This window comes from Falco biarmicus, chromosome 9 (assembly GCF_023638135.1).
Source record: "Falco biarmicus isolate bFalBia1 chromosome 9, bFalBia1.pri, whole genome shotgun sequence".
Taxonomy (NCBI): domain Eukaryota; kingdom Metazoa; phylum Chordata; class Aves; order Falconiformes; family Falconidae; genus Falco; species Falco biarmicus.
Window position 1 is genome coordinate 55,249,922 of NC_079296.1, and position 27,060 is coordinate 55,276,981.

A 27,060-nucleotide genomic window follows, 5' to 3' on the forward strand; every position below is an offset into this window, starting at 1 on the left:
AATATCACACTGACAAGGTGGTTATTGCAGCACTCTCAAAACTAGCCGGCTGCAACAAGGTTTTTTACCATCACATGCCGAGATAACATCAATAAGTAGTTAGCACGCCCTGCCCCAGCACAGCCATCAATCCCCCACAAGGTCTCAAAGGTCCATCTACTGTTGATGCTGTTTCTTCACACCCTTCAGGCCAGTCCCTCTGCTGCTTTCTCCTTGTCCCTCCTCCTCCACGGTGCTCTCTCTCCTCCCTTTGCTGCTTCTTCCTCCTCTCTCTGCCTTAGCTGCTCAACCCCTTAACAGAACCAGCCACAGCTGTACCTTACCTACATCAGCCAACCCACCGCCCCTGAAGCCAGCCCACAGCTGTATATTATCAATCCTAATTAACCCAGCTTCATTCCTCTACAGGTGGTATTACTAATTAAAAAGAAATCTTGCCAGAATCGTGCCAAAAAATGAGGCACAGTTCTCGACCTAAGAGCTGGATCCCAGTATCCAGATGATAACAATGGTGATGTTTGAGGCAGCACGATTCAGTATGAAAACAAAAAATACTGAAAACTTTTCTAGCTGACCTGGGCTGCGAGGCAGGAGGGGAAAAAGCACAAGAAAGAAAAGAAAAGAAAAGAAAACAAACAAAAAAAACCCCAACAACAACAAACAGAGAGGAAGGAGGAAAATAATACAAAGACAAATGCTCTACCCACCAGGGACAAAACCTCCTCAGCAGGACAGAGCCCACTGTGTGCCTCGTCAGAGCTGAGATGCCACCAGAAACCAGGAGAAGAGCCTGGACATCTCAGCACCTCCGATCTGCAGGTGGGGACCAAGCAAGACTAAATGAACTTCACTGCCTTACGCTATCCATTGGTAGCCCTGACAGTCATTTTCATTTCCATGAATGGCATAACCTCACCACCACATAATAATTAAAGTAATTCCTGTAACACAGCTCGGGAACACATGGCCAGCATCGTACATTTGCAGAGGAAACATGCACAACAGTATCGAGTCCTCCTGCAGCAAACAGCAAAAGGACAGTTCTCTTTATCCTTTCCAAAGCAACTACAGCCTTCTAAACCCCAGCAGCCTGGTGAATATGATCCTCTGAAAAGCAAACAAACGATAATTGGGGAAAAAAAATTCAAATACTACCATCCTCCCAGCAAAATCATCTTTGCCTACAGTAAACAGTGCACACCTGCCAGGCATAACAAAAGCCAGAGCTGGATTTGTGCGGTACTGCACAGAAATCAGACCATTTGTTAAAAGTGAATGAAATCTGGCTGCTTAGCACATGTGATTCACAAAGCCCATGGAATTAAATCATCCTCCAGATCTACCATCAAAATAAGCAACCTTGAAGTGAAACCAAGCTCTTCTGCTCACTTAGGGAAAGAAATAATAAAATAATTGTTAAGCCTTTTATTTTAAAAGACTGTTTCTCTTCTGTGCTTCATTTTCATACCTAGTAAAACCTATGCCAGCCAGCAAAAGATGTCACCTTGTAGATTGTCACTCCTGAAGTGACTTACCAAATGTACAAGTGAGCATCAGCACCTGGCAGGGCTGGGGGCTGCAGGGCTCTGGGCCCATGGGCTATCTCCAGCCCAAGCTTTACAGCTATTGAAGATGGATGGCCATGGCATGGTCACCTTGCAGCCAGGAGTCCCTCGCAAGCGGTGCTGAGCATGAGGGATGTGCAGGCAGCTGCCCGTGGGTGCACCACCCCCTGCTTACAGCCCCCCTTCCCGGGACAGCTGTGCCAGGGGAGCAGGCGTGGAGCCAGGGGGTCACCCCACGCCTTCCCAGATGATGTATGCTGGGCAAAAGATCCCAGATCTCATCTGTGTGACGCTGGAGGAACTGACACAGACTGCCGGATCGCACAGACGTGATGCCACCGCCGTCACGCTCGCAGTCACCATCCTTCCCACTGGAAAGCCTCTTCTGCTCCGGGGGGGCTGGAGGGAGGGTGGCACCGGCTCCTCGGCACCGGGTCCCCACGCCAGGACCCATCTGTAAAAATGCAACACACTAAACTCTTCTTTAGTTTGCCATTACGTCTTACAGGCCCAGAACTAAACCAAATGTTATCAACATTTGATTTATTTATTGATATTTCAAATAGTATAATTCTTAATATTGGTATTAAAGTACCGATAATTTATTTTTTCTGGATTCTCATTTCAAAGATTACTTCTTCCTCATTTCTTTTCATAAAGGGCATGATTGCAGCATCACTGTTTCACTCTTCAGTAAAACACAAATGAGATGTAACCAATGGCTGAGAGGAGCAGCATTTGAGCTGTCATGTTTTTCTAGCAGTGGTTCATATGTGTTTCTAGGGACACACGTCTAAAACTCCACAGAGATCACTTTAGGCACTGCTGGCTCCTGTTGCATTTCAGAGCATAATACAGTCCCCTCAAATGGAAAGAAGAGTTAATATTAGATTTTTCACAGGTTTCTCAGTGCAGTAGCACCTAACCCAGGTGACCTCCCCATGCAGCAGGACCTCCTGAACCCAGGAACGTGACAGCCGGTATCAGATGAAAGGCTCCTTTTGAATTATTCACACGATCCATCATATAAAATTGGAAAATAAGGATGTAGGTCCCCAAACCCATGAGCAGTGATTTATGCCAAGTGTGGCTCAGCATGTTTCGCCAGTAACTGAGTCTCCAAGGCTGTAAGCATGGCGGTTCTCCAAGCAGAGGGTGTGCTGAGATGCACCAGCAACGGCGGAGGGCAGCTGCGGTGTGCCCATCCCGCACCCATCCTGCGCCCATGGGAGCAGCAGGGCTGGGAAGCACCTCCTGTGCCAGGGACAGGGAGGGGACAATGACGATCACCTCACACCTTTCATCTTCTGTAACACTTCTTGCTGCTCCTTTACATGGTCCCATTTGCAAAAGCTTTATGATATATTTCCAGTATTACAGAAACTAATCCCAGCATAAATTTTCAATCTCTTCCTTTAATAGGATGTAATTCTGAGAGAATACACTCAATTATGTGGTATCAAACCTTCAGAACTTTCACACTCTCTCCGTTGTATCAGAATAATTTTTTCTGCATGAACTAATCCTTTGTATTTCAGAATGAAATCTTCAAATACTTATTTCTATGAGGATTTGAGTTATAAATGAGGTTTGGCATTTTGAAACCAGTAAAGCAGAAATCAGAAACACGATTCTGTTGACAATTGTTATGACCGTGTCCGAGCTCAGATTTAAGACAAATGTTTCTTAAAATCACAAAGGGAAGTTGACACAATACAGGGCCTGGCAGGAGGGGGTTTCTTTCCTGGAACCATAGGGTCAGACTTGTCTCCACTGCTTTATCTGCTCTCCAAAAGAAACCCAAGACAGACAGAGTCTCTGCTTTGGGTTATCTGCTGCCAGCTCAAGCCAAACAGCGTGGCTGCTCAGTAAACCCTTTGCTGAATAGTTCTCACCCTTGTGTTGTACTCCAAATTTTTGTGACAAATGTCCTCTACCTCCCCCTTGCATCACTGCTGCAGGGCTGGTGTCAGAGGAGCTGCAGGCTCCCCCACACTGGCGCTGGGGGTTGTGGATCTGAGCATGTCCTTCATCCAACGCCCCCGCAGAGGGTGAGGCTCAGCACCGTGCCAGCACCAGCCCTGCCCCAGGGGGCTGCCAGACCGCCTGCTCGCCTGCAGGAACATCATCGCCGCCTTTTGCATGCAGTAAACAGAACTAAATTTGCAATAAAATCAATTAAATTCTATTTAGCTCCTCTAGGGAAGCATCTATGGCACACTTAAAATTGTGGAATTTCATTAATTTTCCTTATTTGTATTCTGGCCAACAAACTAAAATTTATTTGACCTTGTTAAATTTATTTACACTTATATAGTGGGGCCCGACTGAGAAACACATGAAGTCAACCAGGAAATACCCACTGACTCCTAACCATAACTGGTGAAAGATACCATGAAAATTCCTATAAATTTGTTTCCTGCCATCTAAGAGGCTGATCCAGGTTTTACTGGATTAATGATAACAATGCCACCACCACAAAGCCTCCCCTCCCCTGCACTCCCCCTCAGGGTGTGCCAGCCACCTGCATGTCCCTGGGGCTGGAGTACCAAAGCCACCCGCAGAAGGGCCTGCAGGTCCTCGCCACGAAACCACCCCCAGCTCCCAGCCTGGCAGCCCTCCCCATCTGCTCCAAGCCACTCACGGGCAACAAAACCTAACTGCTACATTTAGGTTTCTTTAGAGTAAACTTCCAAACAGTTATTTCTATATTCCTTTTAATTTCCACGATTAAATGTAATGGCATTCTTAAAATTATCTGGAGGACACTTTTGTGCATGGGGCTTACTCAGTTCGCAATTACGTTAGAAAAATTGTTAAGGAGAAAATTAACAAACTATTAGGCTTTTGAGAACCCATTCAATTTCAGGGAATGCTGTGAAATTATTTCCTTGTCTAACACATCATATTGAGAATTTTCTACCAGAAGGTACAAGATTCTGTGGATGCAAAAGCCACAAGAGCTCAGTCCACTGAGACCACAGAATTCCTCCCTCCATCAGGCGTTGGTTTTGCACTAAGTTTACACGATATACAGACCTGATTCAGTGCCACAGGTTCAGGTCAAACATTGAGAACATGTTGGTTGAAACTCACTACAGCTTCATTTTACAATTTCAAAATAACTCTGCCTCAAAAAAAAAAAATCTGAAAAATAAAGTTGGCTGAACTATTATGAAAAATATATTTTTAAAAAAACATGCATTTCTCTTCTCACTGATAACATACCTAAAATTTTCTCTAGTGCAAGAGAAACACACGTAAGTAACATCACTCCTGTTGCATCCTTCCATCTTAGCAAAATTTGCTCCTTTGTAGTGCTCTCAAATTCTCCACGATATTTCTGGTGGATACCAATAAGCAGTTCAGAAAAGATGGCCTTGCGTCATTGTACATTGAACTATTTTGCATTGCAGCGACATTACATCGTAACTGTATTAAGCCTTGGCAACGCATGCTAAGTTCCTAATGGTTTAATTGCATAAATAAATTTAAGGAAGCAACAACAGCAGCCACCAAAACAATGTGCTCCTTCAGCTCTGTTATAAAACTCATGATTGTCAACAGTACTTCTTGTCTGTTCATCTTCTCCTAGGGCTAGGGTCAAGCTAACAACTCTCTTCTTGAAACTATTCCGTTATCCTCACAAGACCTATTTGTCTGTTTCAGTCAATTTGGGTTTTTATTCTAAGGCTTCTGCTCTATTTACAATATATCTAGTTTAGCTAAGACTCTGCTTTAAGCTACAGGAATCTCAACTGAATTTGAGTCTGCAACAGAAAAAAACATGAAGAGGAGAATCCCTTATTCAAAAATCTTCTGGGGGGGGAAATGGTGTCTCTTGTAGCTAATGAGAAGGAGCTGAATAGATTTGAAATGAAATGTTTGAGCAAGGGTGTGAAACACACACCCCGACACACGAAAAGGCCCCCAGCCCAGTGATCACGCTCCAGGAACATTGTTGGGCAGGTTAGTGTCTCATGAGCTGCATGGAAAAGACGACCTTTCCCCCCCTGATCCCCAGGGGTCCTGTCTGCCGAAGGTGGAAGGAATTCAGCCCTTAAAGCAGAGGGCAGGACCTGCAGAGCTCCCACCAGTCCTGCCCCCGTTACAACCCCTCATCTTAGGCATGAGATCGAGAGAGTCAGCATACACACCCTGCCAAGGCAGAATTTCAAAGCACCTGAGACAGAGATTAAAACATTACGAGGCTGGCCAAATGATTGCAAAGCATGAAGGAGGAGCAAAAGTGATACATAGCGTGCTTTTAGCTCACCCTCCACATGCCACAGCAAGGGGGGGCTGGCAGCACTGTGGCCCGCCACAGCCCAGGAGGCCCATCCTGCTGGGGAAAGAGCAAAACGTGACCGATTCAGACAAAGGTCCTCAAAGTGCCTTCGCTTTCCACAGGGGAAATTGCTAACTGCTGTATTAGTGTTAATCTTCCAAGTAGCAGCAGCAGTAACTGCCCAGGTCTCCACCACTTGTCTCTTGTATGGGGAAAAACCACCCTCCAGGTATTTTAACAGTATAAATGCTATTACTAACACGTGGAATCTGATTTAAACTCTCTACAGCAGTGCACTGGCATTTTTCGGGGGGAAAAAAAAAAACCAAACAAAAACCACCACAACAAACACTACTTGTTTTAACAAGCAGTTAAACATACAGTAAATTAAGTCTGACTTTCATGACATTTATCAAGCAAAAAGTTGGGCATGAATGAAAGGATTTGGGTTGTTTGTCTTTAACTATATCTTCAAATGTTTAATTAAGTTTTTGCTATTGTCAGTATCTTGATATTACACTCAAGATACTGAACAAGTTTCTTCTGGTTCACTCTAAATAGCTGTTTACCCAAGAACATGGCATAAATGAAGCAGGACTAATAATACCAGCTTGGCCATAGGGTTCTTGCAAGAGATAAGATGAAGTACCACAGCAGTACGTTCCCTCTGCAAATGTGTATTTATCCCATCAGAAGATCTTCCCTTCTAGTTAGTCATGTCAATGATATTCCACGAAAAGGAGGATTAGAGATGTCCTTTCCTATAGGTACATATGATAGGCTTACACAGACATCATCTCACTGCTGTGGAAACCACCGTCCAGTTGTATAGAGTAACTGCATCATGACCCATAAAGCCAGTTTAGCCCATCAACATCTTTGCATTAATAAATGCTCCGTTATTAACTTTATTCGTTAATGAGGATGGTGCAAAAAATCTGCAATATCAAAAAGTTCTGCCTGATATCACTCTGCCTCACCTCCTCCTGCGACATGTTTGCCTTAGTAACCCAAAGAAATGGCTGAATTTTCTCACAAACTATAAGAACCATCCCAGGAATGATCATCCAGTTTCTCAGAGTCTTAATTGGGCCACTGAGCACTTGCAGTTTCCAGCAGAGATTTACTGTCCAATGGAAGGAGAAAATTGATACTCATTTAAATGAGATCTCTGGCATTATTTTAGCTCAGAAACCCCCTGTACATGCATGCCTTCCCTTCCATGTGCCAACACAGATATGAAACAGAAAAGTAATTTTATGCTGAATATTAGCTCGAGTAGGAAGTTATCACTTTAATAACTATAAACATTCATTTGCTTGCTTCGTTACACAGCATTAAAGCTGGGCAGATCATTTACAACAAGCTTGTTAGAAGTACTCAGTATTCAAAGTCAAGCCTGTTTTACTGCAAGACACATAGGACACCCGGAAGGGGAGAGAAAAGCTTCCTGAGTAGACAAACATCACATTTCTGGGTGGGATATTTGGAATTGCTCTTTTGATTTTCCAAAATCATTATTTCTGGCCCACCTAACATCTAGGAATTCTGGTATACATAATGGCTAGACTATCTAAATAACAAATGCACAAGGAAAATTACCGCTGAGGGAATTGTCTTAACGATGAGGAGGAGCGCCTGGAGAAACAGAGCCCTGCGGAGCGCACCCAGCATGGCAGAGCAGGGAGAAACAATCTGAATGTCCAGAACCGCACAAGCTTTGCAAGTATTTACTTACCGGATTACATTTTTTAATTAATCTTGTTACAAAAGGTAAGAAAAGCATTTGCAGTTTCCACAGAGGCTGAACAAACTTCCTCTGCCCCGCAGCTTGCTGGACCACCCCAACCCCACCAGCTGGGTGCTGGGAGGAGATGAGCAGAACGAACCCCCAGGTACCTGGAAGGCACTAGAGATGTCTAACCTTCGTCCCTGATTTCTTAAATTCCATTCCCTTGACAAAAAAATATTTCTTACAGACAAATTTTATCTCACCTCACTCAATCTCACCTTCAACAGCAGTAAGAAACCAGGGAGGGACGACGTTAGGCTGAGCTTAAGGGTTTCACAGGAGTAACTCCGCCGTCATGCCACCTCTCCCTCGACGTGTGCTGAGCTAAGTGCTGTGACCACTCCGAAATACCCATCACTTCTGTTTGCTGTGGAAGAGAAGCTGTTTCTTCCAAGCAACACCATAAAAATAATTGAGTAACTGTTATTATGAAAATGTGTTTTATATCAGCAGAATTTGCTAATGAAGCAAGCTGACAGACACATGAAAGAGCATGTAGAAAAACACTGGCATTAAGAGCTGTTTTTAACATATAAAGTTGCTTGGCTGTTAAGGTACTGATAGGAAAAATACTTAGTCACTTCCCAGCTGTTCTGTGGCAAGCTAAAACATTAAATTTAAACCATTAAATAATTTTGAAAGCAAGGGAACAGGTGGCAAATGGTTTATATGGCAGATGGTGCCTTTTTTAATATTTGTACTCACTGCTAATTTACGGAGTCCATAACCACAGATTCATATCTTACCTTTCTCACTCAAATAATTACGAAATTGTATGTGAAAGTAAGAAAAATACCCCGATTCTTATTACAGTAGCCATAAAAGTGGTATTAGAGATTACTAGATATCCCATACTTGAATTACTCCATGTAACTGCTTACATTCCCAAAGTTTATTGCATTTAGGTGGTTTTTTTAAGATAGTCCTCTTCAAAGACTTGCCTTAATAGTGCTGGAAAATTAAATTTTCTCTTTACCAGCAGAGCACATAAGCATGAAGATGCAGCACAGTGAGTAGCTGCATCTCCACAAGCTCCTATTTAGTCTTTATGTTAAAGCTGGCACAAAAAACTAAGTTAACGGCAAGGATGACATTAAATATTTAAGGGAACATTTTGCCTGGTACATGTATAAGAACCACCAGTAGATGAAAAAAGAAGAGAGGAAAAAACCTGAACGAATAACCCAAAATGGAGCTCCAACAGCATTGCTGGAACCTTCTCCATTCTAAATCATTGATGGAAAACAGTTGACATGCTCAGCAGACAGCACAGAGATGTTGTGCTAAGACCCTTCTCACTGCACAGTGTTTCTGAACGGCTCCGTCCCCAGGTACTTGAGTGGGAATATTCACTAGAATAAAACTCACGATCCCCAAGACAAGGCTGGCCCCAGCATGGACCACTGGAACAAAACCCATTTTGAGGGAGAACTGAACAGCAAGTGACACTTCTCGGGGCTGGGGAAGGGATGAAGGTGATGCTCCATGTGTGACCATGCTTCAGGTCCATCCCTGCATCACCAATGACCTCCAGGCTCCACTCGGCTTTGAGTCTCCTACTGCTGTTGCTTATGAGCTTTCACACCCTCTCTTAGTCCCAACTGATGGAGACTGGAGGTATTCAAAGAAACATGAGTTTCTTTCAAAGCAGCATTGCTTATAACACACTTTTTGCTTGCTTGCAAATGATTTAACTTAAATCATGAGGTTCTCTAGAAAAAGGATGAGCAAAACGATTGTTTAACAAAATAACCAGAAAAGGTCCAACACCTTTTGGGATGCAAAACTTCCAGAAAGCAAAAGTTGCATCCTGAAGGGCACAGTGCCGTGTATCAAGTCACCATGTCAGATTCACCCAGCTGGTTTTCCTCTGCTTAAGGATGATATTTATTTTTTTTCCTCCCCAGGGATATGGATATTTCCTAGTCTTGAAAATTTGGTATTTTTTTTTCCACCAGTCCCTAAGGATTGAAGCCCGTTAGAGCACGTTCATGTGACTACATTAGATACACAAAGATGTTTCAGTGAACAGCTTAGGAATGACTCAGCTGCCAACATTTTCACATTTGTTTAGCCAACAGGATTGATGTTTTATCTCCAGCTTGGTTGAGGCTTGTCTTAAGTCATCATAGCTAAAATGTAAGGTAAAATAACTACATCTTATCCTCCAGAAGCTGCCAGATGATAATCACAGGGTAATGCATTTTAGGTTACTCATGACCATCTTGAACATCCTTTTCTCCAAGAGTCAAACCCGGCTGACCACAACACAAACCTCCCTCAAAACTGACTGCCAGAGGCTCAACAGTGTTCAAAAAAAAGTGGAAGTGGTGCCAAAGAATTAATTTTATCATTGTAGGAGTCTCTAATAATTACAGCTTTAACCACTTTCTAGTGGTTAAGTGAGTCTAGCCATAATACTGATTTTTCAGTATTAGAAGGTGGCTAAAATCAGCGCATCATCTGTCATTGCTCTGTGCACTGTGTGGAAGGCACTCCATAGACCTTCTTACCAGCTTAAAACTAGGAAAACTGCTCTAGCCAAGTTCTCCAAGGGGTTGCTGCCACTGCTCCATGTTTTACTGTGTTAGAAGCAGAGCTCACCATAAGGGAATCATACCAGACACCACATTAAACCCAATTGAAACCTCAATAACAGAAAACAAGCACATCAACCATCCTGTCAATGAACAAAAATTGAAATGTTTAACTTTTTAAAAAAAACATATCAGGGAAAAAAGACTTTTGCTAAAAAATAAAAATAATAATGCATCAATGCAGTATGCTCAGAGTTGCTTGGAAAATGCTGTAATGAATTAAGACAGAATCCTACATTCTGGTGAACAGAAAATAGAATAACGTATCTAGCAATTGTACAAATACCTCACAACTATATTACAAAGCTGATTGCCACGGGACTTGTCCTGAATGGTTTGAGATCAGCAGTTTTGAGCTGAGAATGGCTGAAGAGGACAAAATCTGGAAATCAAGTCTAAGGAGCATCAGTTTTCATCCACAAAAATGTCAAGTATCACACTCCTACACAAATCAATCAAGTTGCTCTCTGGAACAAAATTCTCTGATTTTACCCAGGTATTTCCATACCATTTCTTTTTTTTTTTTTTTTTTTTTTTTTTAAACCAGATGACAAATCCCTAACCAAACCAAACCAGACTAGAACAGCAGAGAGCAGAAGGATAACGCTTTCTTCCAGCTGTTGGAAGGTCTTGGTCTTCTGTGCCCATTACATCTCCACGGGGCACAGCTAGAGGAGCCAGTACCACTGGCTGCCATAGTTCAAACAGACTTCTGATTTTACTTTCTATTTTACTTTTTTTTTTTTCTCCAACTTTTTCTGTTATGTCCTGGAGCCTCACTGTTTCCAGGCACCATTAGTTTTCCACATCACCTGTGGCCTGCATTTAGCTTTATCCATCTGCAATACCACATACAAGGATTTCAAGATTTTTGAGTTTTACCAAATACCTACTCACTATTTGTAGATGTGATCCCTATGGTCATTCAAGTCACCAGCAAAGCCCTCGCAGATTTTACTGAGCTGGAGTCAAGACACCCAGTGCTTGGTGGTCTTCTCACACTCCAGCCCACGAGGATTAAGACCACTGACGTGGTTTTTTGAAGGGTAGGGAAGAATAAGGTGCCTTTCAGGTGGCTATGAAAAACAGATTTGCTCTATCTGAAATTATTACCAAATAAAAATAATTTAAAAAGGAAGTATACACATGGTCTCCAGGCACATTCATCAAAGTCAGGATGTTTTAAAGTGCAGGCGAGGCTGGCAAAGGAGGGACACAACGCTGCTCCCTCCTTTTCTGCTTACAGTATCGCCCTGACTCCTCACTTCCAGAAAGCTACTTCAGCAGCAACTTAACTCTCACACGAACTGCACAATGCATTTACATGGCTCCAAATCAGGGTGAGAGCAGAAAGCCTTTTTATAGATCAGCAACAACTGTTGTGAATTGTATGAGCAGTAAACTAACCCAAACCCAAACTGAGAACGACATGGGTATTCAATTTCAACCCCCATAGCACCCAAAGCAAGGTTTTGTAATATCAATTTATTCAAATGACTATATTGTACTGAAATTCAATTGGGTTTTTATTTTAATGGATATTAACAATTTAAATGTCAAGTCTGGAAGCATTAAGAACAGAAAATTCATGTCCTGTACTAGGAAGGACTGTGGCTACAGTGGGCTCTTGGGCCCAAGGACATGTTTTATGGCTAGAAAACAGAACCAATTCCAGCCCATTGCCCCCCAGGATGGTTGATTTTGATAATGCCTGGTCTGGGCACGATGCCATGCTCTGAGATGGCATTTAACATCAGTACAGAGGCACTGAGTCCTAGACCTGAAACCAGGTGGATGTATAAATACTTGAGCATGAACTTCTGAGGGTGAGAAAAAGTTGTGGGTGTCTACCTCTTCCCCCCCCCCCCCCCCCCCCCGCGACTGTTCACTGGTGGTCAGTCCCTTGCTTGTATTTTCATTTTGCATTACGTTGGAACATGCAACTGTAGCCACCCAGAAGATCACAGACCACTTCATGTAGAGACAAATAGATTCCTCAACCTTAAATATAGGCAATTTTACATTTCTCCTTTTCCATACATTTATCTCATTGTTAAAAATGTCTAGGATCACCATGGTGCCAAACTAATACCCAACAGGAAAGATGACTACAGAGGTTTCTCCCATCACAGAGCCAAGGGCACAGCAAACCTGTGCCAGCCTCTCCTGACCAGCACATCCACCCTTGTCTGCTTATCCCCAGGGCCAAAGACCCAGCAGGGATCCTTCAGAGCATACCGCACAGAAAAAGGCCACAAAAGGTTTTAAATTCCCTGAATATCCTGTACTCTATTACAGCTCTAATTCTCATTTTTCTTTTACAAAATGTAAAATAAATGTTATTAAAATGAACTTGGAAAAATTATTACCGCGTTCTGCGTACTCTCAGTTCTCCTTAATTCCTGGACCTTGGTGATTTGCTTCAAGGAAGCTCCCAGATGTTTGCTCTGCGAGGCTGGAAAACCACCGGAGCCTGGGTCCTCGCTCAGCCAGTGCCCCCACCAGCCCGCCTTGTTGCGCTAACTTACTTTTTTTTTTACTAACTCACCAAGTTTACTAATTAGGCTGGCAGAAAGTAACACAGCCAAACAATACGGTTGCAAAACTAATCTTATTTAAAGACCTCCTTAAGAATAAATATTCAGTTATAAGATTACTGATTGAACCAATTGCTGTGATTAGAAGCACAGTACCACACCAGCTAGCATTATAATACTGATCTCCAGTATAATCAATTAACAGTGTGCCTTACAGGCACCAATATACATGTAGATTCAAGTTAGAAATAATTTAATCTTTTGTTTCCTAAATTCATTCCTGTTAATGTGAACATTGCCTTGCATCAGTTTTAGACAAGGAGAACATGGGAAGCTCATTAATTACCATGTTACTTTATAAATCACACATGGATCGAGAAAAACACAGCTGCCTCCAGGGTCCGCAGATTATGTTCTCTCCGAGATGTAGTTCTCTTTGAGAACAATAAGTCATCTTTAATAAATGCCAGCACATGGGTGTTTTTAACTGAGAGGCTGAGATGGTTACAAAGCATGCTCCTCACTTGGGATTACCTACACATCAGATTACACTTTCTTGGTATTTTCCCAGCCATTAACCTCTATGGCAATAGAGACGCTTACTTTTGACAGCAGAGCACTGCCTTTGGCCAACTGACCGGTTTTTCCTGTAAGTTAAACCCAGCTTCAGCACCCCACATGCCCAGTGTTTCGGCAGAGGATGTAGGTGTACGTGCACTGGAGTACACGCTGGGTTTAAAGCTCCTGCATGTGCTTTTCTTCCGTTTTCTCTCATGCCTATCAAAAGCCTGGCTCCCTCGTTAGCACTTACAGAAACCCTCACACCTGTTTTATCAGGTAGCTATGGCTATAGTGCCCTGGACCCAGCCAGAGGATGCCAGCCCAGCTGCAGAGCGGTCCCTGCCCCAAGGGCATCCCAACACTCCATCCCACCCACCCAGCCCGCCCAGCGCCAGCTGGGTGAGTTGCTCATCAAGCTGGTGTTGACAAAGATAATCTAAAGCCAGCACCTATGAATCCTCTTCTCCACTGGCACAATAAATACGAATTTCATAAAAATGTTTTATGTAAGCCTTTTTCCTCAAGAGATGGTGATTAATAGAGAAAAATGGTTAGCTGAATCTCAGGTTTATTGTACGTGGACCAGGCATTTTCAAGCTTTCTTTCTCAAAAAGCTACTATATATTCTGTAGGAGAAATCACGCAGAAGTGTGTAGTTTACTGTGAATGATTGGTAATAGGATGATTGCTCAGGCACTCAAAGCATGATATTTGATAGCCTATCATACAGTTATTCAAAAGGAAAGCAACAATTATCATGGTTTGACATGTTTATCATCACAGAGCTGAGCCAGTTATCAAAGTGGTAGAGCTTCCCAGCATTATAATATTCTATCTTGTCTAACACCCCTCACAAAGAGCTCACCTCCGCAGATGTAAATCAAAAGTCCTGCAAAGCTCCTTCCCAGATTGTCCCAGCATCTCTATTCAGGGAAGAACACATCTGGCATGTAATTCTGCTTCCCAGCACAGATAAAGAATGGGCTTTTTTTGCCTTCGGACTCTCCTCTAAGATGCTCACTTACAAACAGGCAAAATGGTTTTTGGGGAATCCTGTGGGAAGCACCACCGACTCCCTGCCCTATTGCAGCAATTAACTCTGCTGTCTGCCCTTATTTCAGAAACATCCTTTCTTGACAAAGTCCAAAAGACTTGTGCCTTTATTCCTGTGGGTCAGTTTGCTCATCAGACTCCCTAAACATGAAAACACTGCCGTACGCCCTTGGCAAGCATTTATCTGGGTGATTCTAATGACTGCTCAACAGGAACAATAATTACCGAGATACATTTCTCATAAAAACATTTCATCTGAAACCCAAAAATCATAACTGCATACCTTCTGCGAAATCCAATCTCACTGTATCTTGCTGTGTTACACTTCAAGTAGCAAAAGGATGGAAAATGCACCCTGATTTAAATTTCTAACTTAATTGGTACATAGCATTTCCATATAGCCTGAAGTATTCAGTTTCAACAATTACCCTAAAGACTTTAAATCAGACTTCCACAGCGAGTCAGGGATGCCATAGTACTTCCCCAGCTGCTGTATTCAGAAACTGGTTACACAAAGTAATGCCACAAAAATAGCGTTTTTTTCCAGTAAGCAACCACATCTAAACCGATCAGAAAAAAATACAACTGTGGCTACATTTTCCCAGCATATTTTCTAATTATAAACAGCCACACTATCTACTTAAGTCTTAATCAAGTGTTACTACATGTCATACAGACACCTTTCACTGCCAACATCACAACCTGAGGTTCTGCTGCAAAAACCCCGTGCAACTGAGACCACGTTCATTTACAGCGATCACCAAGGTGACAGAGGATGCAGCTCAGTTCATCTACTGCCTGTAAATGCCACAGCGACATAAACATAGCAAATGGGCTTTTGAATTCAGTTTTAACACACAACTTCAGAGAACACCCCTACACTGCACCAGGAAAATTAACTTTATTCCCAGTTTACAGTAATGCTGCCTGTATCCCCTGACTGTTTACCAAACAGCGCCAAAACGCACGCTCAGAAGCCTCTCTCTGTTGCAAAGCAAACATAAAAAGCTGCTCATTAGTGCTACCAGACCTTACCTGGAAACGGTGAAGCCAAAACCGGAATTTTGATAGGGGAGAAGGTCAGCACGTGGCAGGGCTGGACGCTTGGCACCGAAGGTCCCTGGGGGGCTTCTGGCTCCACCGCCACCATCGCGGTGGTGGCTGCGGCGGCCAGTGCCAGGGTCTGATTGCCACCAACCGGCTTAAGGCTATTCTGGCAACCACCTGTGGAAAGGTGAGATGCAACAGGTTTTATTTTTAATTGGAAACCAGCAGATTTACGTAAGATGGTGCTTTCAGCATTCTGAATTTCAATGCAAGATGGAACAAAAGCCTGCAACGTTTCCCACCTGGCCTCCACTGTTTGCATGCCTCCCTTAGCGAGATGCTAGATTTTGAATATATTATACAATATATTTTCTTAGGACTCTCAAAGCCCCTTGCCTCATCATTATTCTTAAAGCCCTAGCTTGTGGTTGGTGCATTTTCAGATATTAAAACCTCATATATGTGAACATAGCATTATAACCTAGAGGGACAAGACAGTTGTGAGTCATATATAAACTGTGCAGAGTTATTAAATTTAAATGAAAAAAAACTCAATAAAAAAGTCAAATATTTGAAGACATTGGTTGGCATTTTCTTCAGCTCCCACAGCTTCGTTATGATGCATGACCGCCCTTATTCTGAATTTTCCTGAATATAAGTTGGCTGATTTAAAATCTGAATGTTTTTGTCACTTGCTATATTAACTGTCCAATGTTACTGTTACCTGCCCAGCTGTTCTCCTGTATTATGCACACAAACACCCGAGTTTTACAAGTTTTACATACTAGTATCCTTCATCTTGAAAAAACACCACGCAGGAAACTTCCAATGGTTTCACATGGGAACACAGAGGTTCCCCAAATCAAGGCTCAAACACACTTCATACTATGTAATATTTACCTTTTAAGTCTAAGAAGCTTGTGGGGAAGACCTTCAGAGCTCAATCTTGGCTAAATATGTTAAATAAACAAGAAAATGAGTAGTAAAAATCTTAAGGAGAAAACCTAATTTGACAAACACCAGCTGTTACTCCCTCTACACTGAGCTATGTATTCAAAAATTAAGCAATCATTAGCTTATTATGTTGTTCAGCAAATGTTTTCAGTGCATGTGGAAATCCTTCAGGCACTAAAAGCCAACTGTAGCTCTGCAGAAAAAAAATACAAAAAATCACTATTTGATCAGACTCCTCACTTCAGGCATTCTGTGAGTTTGTAGGATTTCTTTTTATACGTGCATCTCTGAAGAAAACAGGGAATCAGCCCATGACCGGCGCTTGGGAAGCATGACCATGAGGGCATGGGGTGGGTGACAAGACAACCACAGCTGAGCAAGCTCAGTCAAGATCCTAGTCCACCACACAGCTTCATTGCCCAGACGTCTCATTCAGGTTTATCTATCCTGCTCTGGCTTCAGACACCTGAGAAGTTTTGACTCCAGATGCCAAGTGCTGTTTTGGTCTCGGTTAGTGTTGGGGAAAGAGCGGGTCACTGGTTTTTGGAAAGGACCCTGCATTGGTTGCAGCTAATTGGGTCTCCTGAGGCTATACATTATACCAACTTTTGGCATACACTATACCAACTTTCAGCAGTTTTGCTCCTGACTCTTTATAAACAATTATTTGCCAACAAAATAAGCTCTGCATTAGCAAAACATAAGTCAAATATTTTCAGTAAGCATCACAAAAAAATCCCTTCTATTATTTCTACTGTATTCATCAATGCCAAGAAGAATTCACTTAAAACACCTGCATATAAACTAATTAACAGGCACACAGGGAAAAAAAAATCACAAATATTAAAGTGTTGATCATTTATCCATGGATAGATGAAAATCAGATCATTCTGCCAGAGTCACGGTGGAAAGTAAAAAAAATTCAAAAATAAATAATCAGTGTCCAACTAATCCAACTGTCTAATACAAATTTATTGTTTATGCACCCGAGGGCTAGAAAGACCATTAGGTTAGGTTAAACACCAGGTCCCCAAGAGCCTGCACTCATTCCTGATTTGAGCTGTCTGCAGTTGGGAAAAAAACCACACATCTTCTGCAACTTATGAAAACTAATGTTGTCTAGAAAAATGACTTTTCTACTGGCTTCCTACAGGGTACATGAGCAGAAAGGTTGTTTACTTCTCATTTGATTCTTTTATTTTGGAGAAGATGCAATTTCCCCAAAGACCCCAGGAAAGCAGCAAAATAATGTAAGCCTTAGTTGCTTGGATAGCTGAAGTCTTCCACCAGCACAGATGAGTAATGCTCCTGAAGCAGGGCTTCCTTATTAAAGTTTCATCAATTCCCTTATTAAAGTTTCATCAGTCAGTCGAAAGAGAAGTTTTGGTGATTTCCCCACCTTTGATGAAGTTCTTTCTCCCTCTCTCCTACTAAATAATTCCATGAAGAAAGGACTACCCCTATAACTGTTAATACTTGAGAGGAGAGCACGGACAGGGTGTCTGGGGGTCATCAAGCCCATTCTCTTGATTTGAGTCAACTGAACAATCATCTCAGCAGTTTATCAGCCTCTAACACAGCATATGATTTCCCAGCTGGAAGCTGGCCTGGGATGTGACTTGAGAGCTGGGGACTTTCACCCACGCTCAGTGTAGCTGGAGAGGCGTTCTTCTCAGAAACAAATCAGATTTTGCTGTAAGTACTTCCAAAAATTTCTTAAAGGGTTTCTTAGAATTGTCATTAATCACCCCACATTTACATGAATTTCAAGAGTTAAAAGTAGTAGTAAAATACTATCATCAATATAGCCTTCAGGGGAAAAAAATCCTGAATTTTTTTCCTAGCAGTGGTGGTTTCCCCAAATCTGCTTTTGCCAAGTCATGCTACACCCTGAGGAGAAAGGTAATAGTTGGCTGCCGAAATAACAAACCCCATCTCAGTGTCCTTCCTCAGCCTTCCAGCTCTGCTCTTCTCAAGCAAACAGATTAGCGGGAAACATCCGAGATGGGCAGCATGGTTTGATGTGAAGCAATTAAAAGAGCAGAGAGCAGCTGAAGAAGCAATGAAGAGACTATTCCGAGAGAATTCACTGATGGTGGGGAAAGCGGTGAAAGCACTGGGACAAGGCAGCAAAGCCATCACAAAGGATGATGTGCGATGGCCAAATATCTACCTGGTAACATCCGTGTGGAAAAGGGTCTAACAGGTGCAGAAGAGGAGCTGTTTCTGTTGTGCCTTCTCTTCTCGTCTAGCACAGCATCATGTACAAAAATTTTGGGAACTGGACCCTGCTGAGACCCACCAGACGTGTCACGTCCCACACAGAGCGTGCTCAGTGTCCTTTCTAAAATCCACCAAAGTCCTCTGCCCCCCCAGCCTGCGCCAGTGCTCTCTCTACACTCACATATGGCCTCTGCCACCAGACACAGCACACCACAACCTGTCTTTTGGTGACTGACATTCTGTAACACATTAAAAATTGAAACCACAAGATTTTCCTCCTTGAAGAAAAAACACCCAAACGAACAGAAATTACTTTAACAAGACGAAAGTAAAGGCTACTAACACTTATGAGATAGGAAGATCCACTCTCACCCAAAAAAAGTAATTCCAGACCTTCCCTTTCAGATAAAAAAAATTATCTGTATTGTGAAAACTTACTGTACAGACAGTGTAATGAATTTTAAATTGCACTTGATTATTATAGTCTTTCACTCTTTGTATTCCGTTTTGCCTACAGGAAAACATTTTTACCAAAAGGTTATAAATATCATTCCCAAAAGACCCATGTTAAAAAAAAATTAAAAAAAAAAAAAAAAAAAGAGAGAGAGGAAAAAATTTCAAGCAGGTTAAAGACCTTTTGAACCTTTAATCTTTCTCAGAGAAAAAAGTATTAATACACAGAAGTATAATATTCCTTGTAACTTTTTTTAATGAATCACTGGGTTTTGCTTAGCCTTTCAGCCCACAAGCTACTGCAAGTGCCCAAAGGCCCTGTAAGAGCTCTTCTGCATTAGGGGGTGCTCCTTCGGGTGAGGACCAAAGGACCCCAACACAGACACCGACCTGGCTGCCTCTTCTTTTTTGCCTGGAGTAGCCAAAAGACACAGTTATAACACAACTGGATTTTCACTGCAATGTGCTGATCTGTCTCTATCCAGGTGAACGCGCACCAAGCACGTGGAACTGCGCAGCACTTGATTCCTATCAAAGCTTTCCAGCCACCAAACCTCCCGTTTCAGTGTCGTTGCCCATGCTAACGTAGGGTAGTTTAGCATGGGAAAGGGACACCAGAAACCAACGCTACTAGCAAAAAAATCACACCAAGTAACTTGGAGCAGCTTTCTAAGTGATCAGAAATTTTTTCCATTTATATTTAAAGTAAAAAATATTTTGAAGGGTTTCAATTTAAATGTATGTGCTGGGGGAGTCACATAAAATTAAACACTAACTAAAGTAAATAGAAGTTAAATGTTTTGACCTCAGAGTTAATAAAAGTCTGTAATGCTGAGGTCCTAAACCTCACCCACAGAACGATGTATACCATTCTTGCTTCTTTTTAAAGCGGTATGCAAGCTCCTTATTTTTAGCCATAAACAAGGGATCGCTAACACCCTGACTGTCTGTATCCCTGGCCCTTCTGGGTTTTCCCCGCTGCCCTCCCTGGCCTCAGGCACTGCTCTTCAGCCAGCCAGGCTGCTGCCCAGCCCCTTGGTCACTTTGAGAGACCCTATCTCACACTGCCTGAAAGCTCATCAGCTGAGCTCCTGCAGGACTTAACATTGGTGAACAGATAAAGAGCCAACATCTGCCTGACACCAGTTCTTGGCCAGGGCAAGGAAAGATCACAGCGCTCTGAGGGGTGTGCCTAGACATGGGCAATCACCCCTACCTCCACTGTAATTGCATGTGCGCCACGGAGGAATGGGGTACATGCCATTGTCTGGGAAACACCCCCCTGAACGCCCTATAAAAGACTGTGCCATCAAACATGAAGTGCCAATCCAGAGACCCCCAACAACAACGTAAACAGAGGCTACGGACCAACGGGACGTCACTGGATCCATGGTGGTGACCACCTCTTGCAACTCTATCGCAACTGTCTTTCCCTCTCTTTCTTATTACTGTTTTCTTACCACAACACATGAATGTTTTGTTTATACAAGCCCACAATAAATTTTCTTGGTTAGTGGCATTTGACCTCATTTGTGTCTTAATCTCACTATGGGTACAACAAAGAATCTCCCTGGCTTGGGTCTTCCCAGACTGGAACAGTTACGGAGCTTGCTGCACCCAAGCACTGCACAGTCCCAGCTGCTATCCAAAAAAATAATAAAAATGAAAAAAAAATTTAAAAGTCCATCATTTGTGATTACAAAGCCATTTCAGAAACGTTCACTGAATGTCAGCTGACACCGCCCAAATCAGCTGCAGCCTGGAACAGAGGGCTGGCGGGATAATGCAGCCAGAGCCAGCCGATGCCCCGGCTGGTGTGGGACCTGTGCGTGGTGCAGGGTTGCAGCACCGCCCACCAGCCCAAAGTCTTGACAAGGGGTACACGTCTCACAGAGCAAATTCACTCATTAGCTATCGCCGCCAGATGGGTCGAGAGGAGGGAGCAATAATGAAGAGCTGCTGTGGCAGCCCCATCACACCTGCACCCCCGTATGCACCCCCAGCCTGGGGAGACAGAGATCACAACCCAGCCACCACAGCCAGCTTAGCTCTAAGGCAACAGCTGTCAGGAAGTACTTAACGCCGTTTCCAAAGACTTACGAAAAAAACTCCATGATATCTGAAAAAGCTCCAAAAGAAAAAAAATTGAAATGGGAATTATTGTTTATTATCCCTTATTCCCTTTCCCTTCACCTGTAGAGTCTGTAAACTAAAGTCTTTTAGATGACAGGTCTTTATTAGGCTGTTATCAGGATTAAAACTGACAGCTGCCTTCTGATGGAGAGGGGGGAAAAAAAGGTAGTTGAAGTAGGCTAAAATGACCGTTGTTGCTTAGAATCATAGAATTGTTTAGGTTGGAAAAGACCTTTAAGATCAGAGTCCAACTGTTAACCCAGCACTGCCAGGCCCACCACCAAGCCACGTCCCCGAGTGCCACATCTGCATGTCTTTTATATACCCCTAGGCATGGTGGCTCCACCGCTCCTCTGGATAGCCTGCTCCTCCTCGAAGAGGAACATTACAAGCAGGAATACCATAACCACAACCATACCAAGAGCTGGACAGAGACCAGTGGTTTCTGCCTAAACCTCCCTTGCCCTCCCAGCCCCACTGCTGCAGGGAGGCTCCGTGGCCACCAGCCTCCACAGAGGGAGGTTCTGCTCTCACCACCTTCTCTTGACCAACAGCGGTGGTGATCCCAAAGGCCTTTTCCAACACAAACAGTTCCATGATTCTACGCAGCAACAGTCATTTTAGCCTATTTCAACTACCTCCTTTCATTTTTTCCCTCTCCATCAGAAGGCAGCTGTCAGTTTTAATCCTGATAACAGCCTAATAAAGACCTGTCATCTAAAAGACTTTAGCTTAAAGACTCTGCAGGTGAAGGGAAAGGGAATAAGGGATAATAGACAATAATTCCCATTTAATTTATTTTTTTTTCAGAGAAGCAGTCTTGGCCAGCTAATCTATTAAAACATAAGGTTAAAAAAAACCCACAAAAAATAAACAAAAAAACCCCCCAAACAAACAAACAAAAAACCCAACCAAAACCAAACCAAAACAATAACATCAAAAAAAAAAAAACAAAAAAAAAAAACCCCACAATGTGGCAAACCCTGACAACTTACAGAAGAAAACAAGCCTTTTCTGCAGGAACTGTTCCTCCCCTTTGGAGTGGCAGGGGCCTGGGCAGAGCTGTGCCCACAACCAGCATGGGAACCCCCCAGGGACAGCGACCCCAGGCCCAGGTATGGCAGGACACCAAGAGAAAAATCATTTTCTGAAACTTATTTCAGCTGTCAGTTACAGATCTAGCATTTTTGAAAAGCCTACACACTGGATCATTTCTAGAGCTGATAAAAATCATCACATACATAAAAAAATGATAGCTAGGGTTAAAAGGCTACAGATTTTAAAAATGTTACACTTGAAGACACGAGTATTTTAATAATATAGTTATTTATACTACATATAGATACATGTAAATTTACTGGCTGCAGTACATCCAAGGAGATGCTGGTTGGATTTGGATTTTCCTATCTCAAGGGGGCTGCTGCCAGCTCCCTCTGAGCAGCCAAGCAGGGGCTTAATTCAACCTTAAAGGCTGAATTCTCAACTTTCTGAATAAATCTCCCGTCACAGCGGTAGATGATCAGATGCAAGGTGCCAAGTGGAAAGAGGTATTAAAAAAAGGGCAAGGTCAGGGGCAAACTTCATATCTATAGACATTCGGTGAATATTAGGATTTGATTTTTTTCTGTTATTAGATAATTACCCAGAAATGGATAGCAGCTAGGAAGATAAGTTACTTTTATTATTGTTTTATTCATCAACAGGATTAGAAGGCTGTTTACTACAAGCCCTTGGGATCAAGCAGTAGCTACTCTCCTTGCTTGCTCCACGCAGCCCTTTGCCATTTAAAAGCTATTTTCTGGCGCCACCAAGTCAATAGGGCCGATCCTCTTTGGCAGGCTGAGATGCCATTTCAGTTGGGTGCTTTCCATAGAATAAATGTATCTCTGAAAAAACCCACACAAACTACCAATAAAAATAAGTTTCCTTTTCAGAAACAATGAAACCTTTTTTTCTTTTTTTTTTCAGCATCTGTTTCAGTGGGCTTGGTGGTGCCTCCCACCCGAAAGCCAGAGGGCCAGTCAGTTTGCCAGGCTAGGCAGTGCTGCGGTGGGAAGCTGGCAAGCCTCCACCAGTGATAAATGACCAGAGACTTGGCTCCAGCAGAAAAACTCACGGAGATGCTTACAAAAGGAGGAGGAAATTGAAAGCGTTACTTAAACTGAGCCTGCCCCTACATAACACCATGCTGTCTGAGCGTCTAATGCAGGATATCGCTAATGCCAGGCACTGGGGGAGACTCGCTTGGCCAGCACTAGCCAGGCTCAGGACACCACTCCAGGTCAGGAAAAAAATACTACTTTCACCCTCAGCAAAGCACATCCTTGAAATGATGGGCTCGAGCTTTGAAGATGGTTGCTTCTTGGTTAAGCCTCTCCTGACACTTCTTACACTATCCAAACCCCACTGCACAGCAATTCCTAAGTGCCCCAGCCTGCCAGGGCGAGCCCACTCCTGCGTGGAGCAGCTGCACCAAGGTGTCGGTGCTCTCCCTCCGGTGCCCAACAGCTGCCTGGAATTTAACTCCTATTCCTGCCTGCATGCAATGCCCTCCCATGCAATGCCCCCTGCCCCGTGCAATGCCCATGCATGTCTTAGGGCTTGCCATCAAGCATGATTTTAACAGGAGCTTCTGATGCCTCTTGCAAGGAACTTTGTCTTTTCATCAAGCCCAAATACTTGGAAGACCTATAGCACGTTAATTTATAGCAGCAGTACCGATACTTGCAGAAGGCAGATGACCAAGAACCTGCTGGCCCTGCTACCTAAATTGCACATGGTCTGAAATGTCAGCAGCTGAGCAACCGAAGCATTTCTCAATCAATAAAATGAAGCAATGGATTGACTTAAATAGCATATTTATCCCAATGCAAAGGAAAACATATCGATATCCCTATCTTCCGTAGCCCAAAGGGAGGAAAAAAAGCTTATTGCCTCTTCCATTTTGTAAACTCCAGCTATTGCAGGGGTCTGCCAGTAACAGCACCACTAGCAGCTAACTTTTTTGCTCATATGCAATAAATAAATATACCTGGCTTTTCACAAATACAAACAGCCTCTGCAAATCACTGAGAGAGGTAGATTTCTTTATAATGAGGTCTTGGGGCCAGGTAGGACAATATTATGACAGGGTCAGAACTAAAAGCCTTTCCCATAAACACACTGCACGTAGTTTTATTTCTAAAACTTCAGTGAAAAAAAAGAAATCTTAACTAGGCTAAACCTTGCACTTGATTTGGGCAGGTAACAGAAAAAGCACCAAAAAACCCACAAAATTAATAAGCAAAACAGAAACTTAGCAAAGGCTGCAATTAAAGTCAAGCATTCCCACAGACTTAATAACCTGTTCATCTCTGCAGTGCCTGAATTCCCCACAAATAGATGGTTTTCATGGCATTTCAGGGATATTCAGGTTCCTGCAGTGCTATTCTTGTCTTACAAAAAGGGAGCCCTAGCACATGCACATCAAATATTAAAGAATCCAATTTGAGAGGACCAAAACCTGACTACTTCTACATACACATGTGCTTCAAATAAAAAGCCTGTGTGTAGGAAATACAGAGTCGGAGGTCCTGTGTCATGTATTTTAAAACTCTTAAACCTAAGAAAATGGAACCCAAAATTAATACAAAGAAACCACATTTCTTGATAGATTTGCAGTGCCTGAAGTTTAAACTGGCGTTACCTACAAAACTGTATCTGTACATATATGTGTACATGCATATACATTCTAATACTGATACTTGCTATGAAAAATATTGTCTCGCTTCTGTAAAGATTAGTGGGATTAAAAGAAAGAAAAGGACACTAACAGGAAGGATGAAAATTTTAATCTACATAAGATTGCTAATTCTAAAGCAATTTGGTGAAAGAATATACAAGAACTCTTTATTCTGGCATTTCTGATTCCGACACCAATGGATGACAGAGCAAAGGGATTGCTATTGAGCAAAGAGACACTGTGGAAATGTAGAGGCAGCAATAAAGCTTTGACTTAACAGAAAGTATTTTCTATTGAAAAATCTTTCAAAAAAAAAAAAGAAAGAAAGAAAAAGAAAGAAAAAAGAAAGAAAAAAAAAAAAGAAGTCTGATTTAGAGAAGACTATTTCTCTTCAAGGAAACGAACGCCATAAACCACTGAAAGTCTCCATTCCAAGTTAGTCTGCCTTGGTTACAAATGGAAAAGACACCCTGAGTGTTCTGTTAAAGATGAAAGCCATTAAAAGGCTTTCACCTCTTCAGCATCTCCTCCCAGCACTCACGGCTCCAACAAGGCTCCCTGAAGGAGCCCTCTGGAAACGCCATGCGTTTGCCGTAACGCATTCTGCTGCATACACCTTTGCGGCTGTTACTGAAGACATCCATAGTGCCAGGGCCAACACAACACTCAAGATCAGTAAGAAAATGCAATTTATGTTGAAATGGGTGTTAAAAAAAATATAACCCATTTGAGGACTGCCAAACATTTTGAAATGGAAATGGATGTAGAAGTGCAGAGGGGAGCATCCAGGATGCAAGGACTCATGCAAGGACCCGGCTGAAGATCCTGTATTACAAACACTCCACTGTCAAGGTTATGCAAGCCTCCAAACTGCTGCTGAGCAACTGCCCACCACTTTCACCCCTGGAAGCTCCTGAGGGTATTTATTCAGTAAGCCATCAGCAAGATTTACAGAGGCAACCTTCGCTTCCAGGCACTCGCAGCACTGGTTGCGGCTGGGAGCTGGCTCAGGTGTGTGGTTCAGTCCTTACCGCAGGCTGAGGGTCTCCCTGCAGAATGTCTGGCTCTGTGTGCCGATGATCTGCTCAGAGTATGATGCCCTGAAACGAGCTGCAGACTATTACGGTCTTCTGTAAGAAGCACACCGATGACCAGTATATTACTGGTTCTACCGGAGTGCCCACAGACTGTTCGGTTTAGCATCACACTGGAGTTTCCTGGAGAGCCAGCAAGCTTTCAGTCCCTGCCAATGCAGGAGCCTGTGTGATACAGGACTGTGCACACAACTTCAGGAGACATTGACTCGCTAACCTTGCATTTCACAGTCACCCTCCAGCAAGCAGAAGGCAAACATGGATCTCAGGGGCTATAACCTGCAAGCCAACATCTCACTCAACTTCACAGAACCAATGAATATTTAACCTTGATGGGGATGCTTCCTTCACTCCCCTCATCACCCAGCCACTGCCGGAGCAGCAGCCTGCTGCGGGCTCTGCTCAGCAGCTTGTGAAGCACTTCTGGAGAGCTTCACTTCGTGAAGAGATGACAACACTTCTGTCTGTAACCCCTGCCCCCTCCCTCACACAGGGCTGGATGAAAGGCTTGTTCTCCAGCTTTTCCTGAGAACTGATGGATGAAGCGGCTCAGCCACTATCACACCTGAGAAGTCATGGCAGTCCAGTGAAGTTCCCACTGATGGGAAGAGGGGAAACACAACTCCCATTTTTAAAAAGGGATAAAAGAAAGACCCAGGGAACTACAGGCCAGTCAGCCTCACCTCTGTGCCCAGCAAGAAAGGGAGGCAGATCCCCCTGGAAACTGTGCTAGGGCACATGGAAAATAAGGGGGTCATTAGTGATAGCCAACAGCGCTTCACTAAACAGAAAATCGTGCCTGACAAATCTGGTGGCCTTCTACGATCAGCACTGGTGGGTGAAGGAAGAGCGACTGATGTCATCTGCCTGGACTTGTGCAAAGCATTTGACATTGTCCCACATGACATCCTCGTCTCTAAACTGGAGAGACATGGGTTGATGGATGGACCGCTGGGTGGAAAAGGAATTGCCTGGATAGTGGCACTCAAAGAGTTGATCTCAACGGCTCAATGTCCAAGTGCAGACCGGTGATGAGTGGCAT

At 43.1% G+C, this 27,060-nt stretch overlaps 1 protein-coding gene across 1 annotated transcript in view; it reads right to left on the bottom strand.

Moving 5' to 3' along the window:
- The window catches only part of TCERG1L (transcription elongation regulator 1 like), a 104,512-nt gene that overhangs the window by 71,121 nt on the left and 6,331 nt on the right, over positions 1-27,060 (bottom strand). The window contains exon 5 of the mRNA XM_056352818.1: positions 15,429-15,617. Coding sequence (XP_056208793.1) covers positions 15,429-15,617 — 189 coding nt within the window. The remainder of the gene's footprint in view (positions 1-15,428; positions 15,618-27,060) is intronic.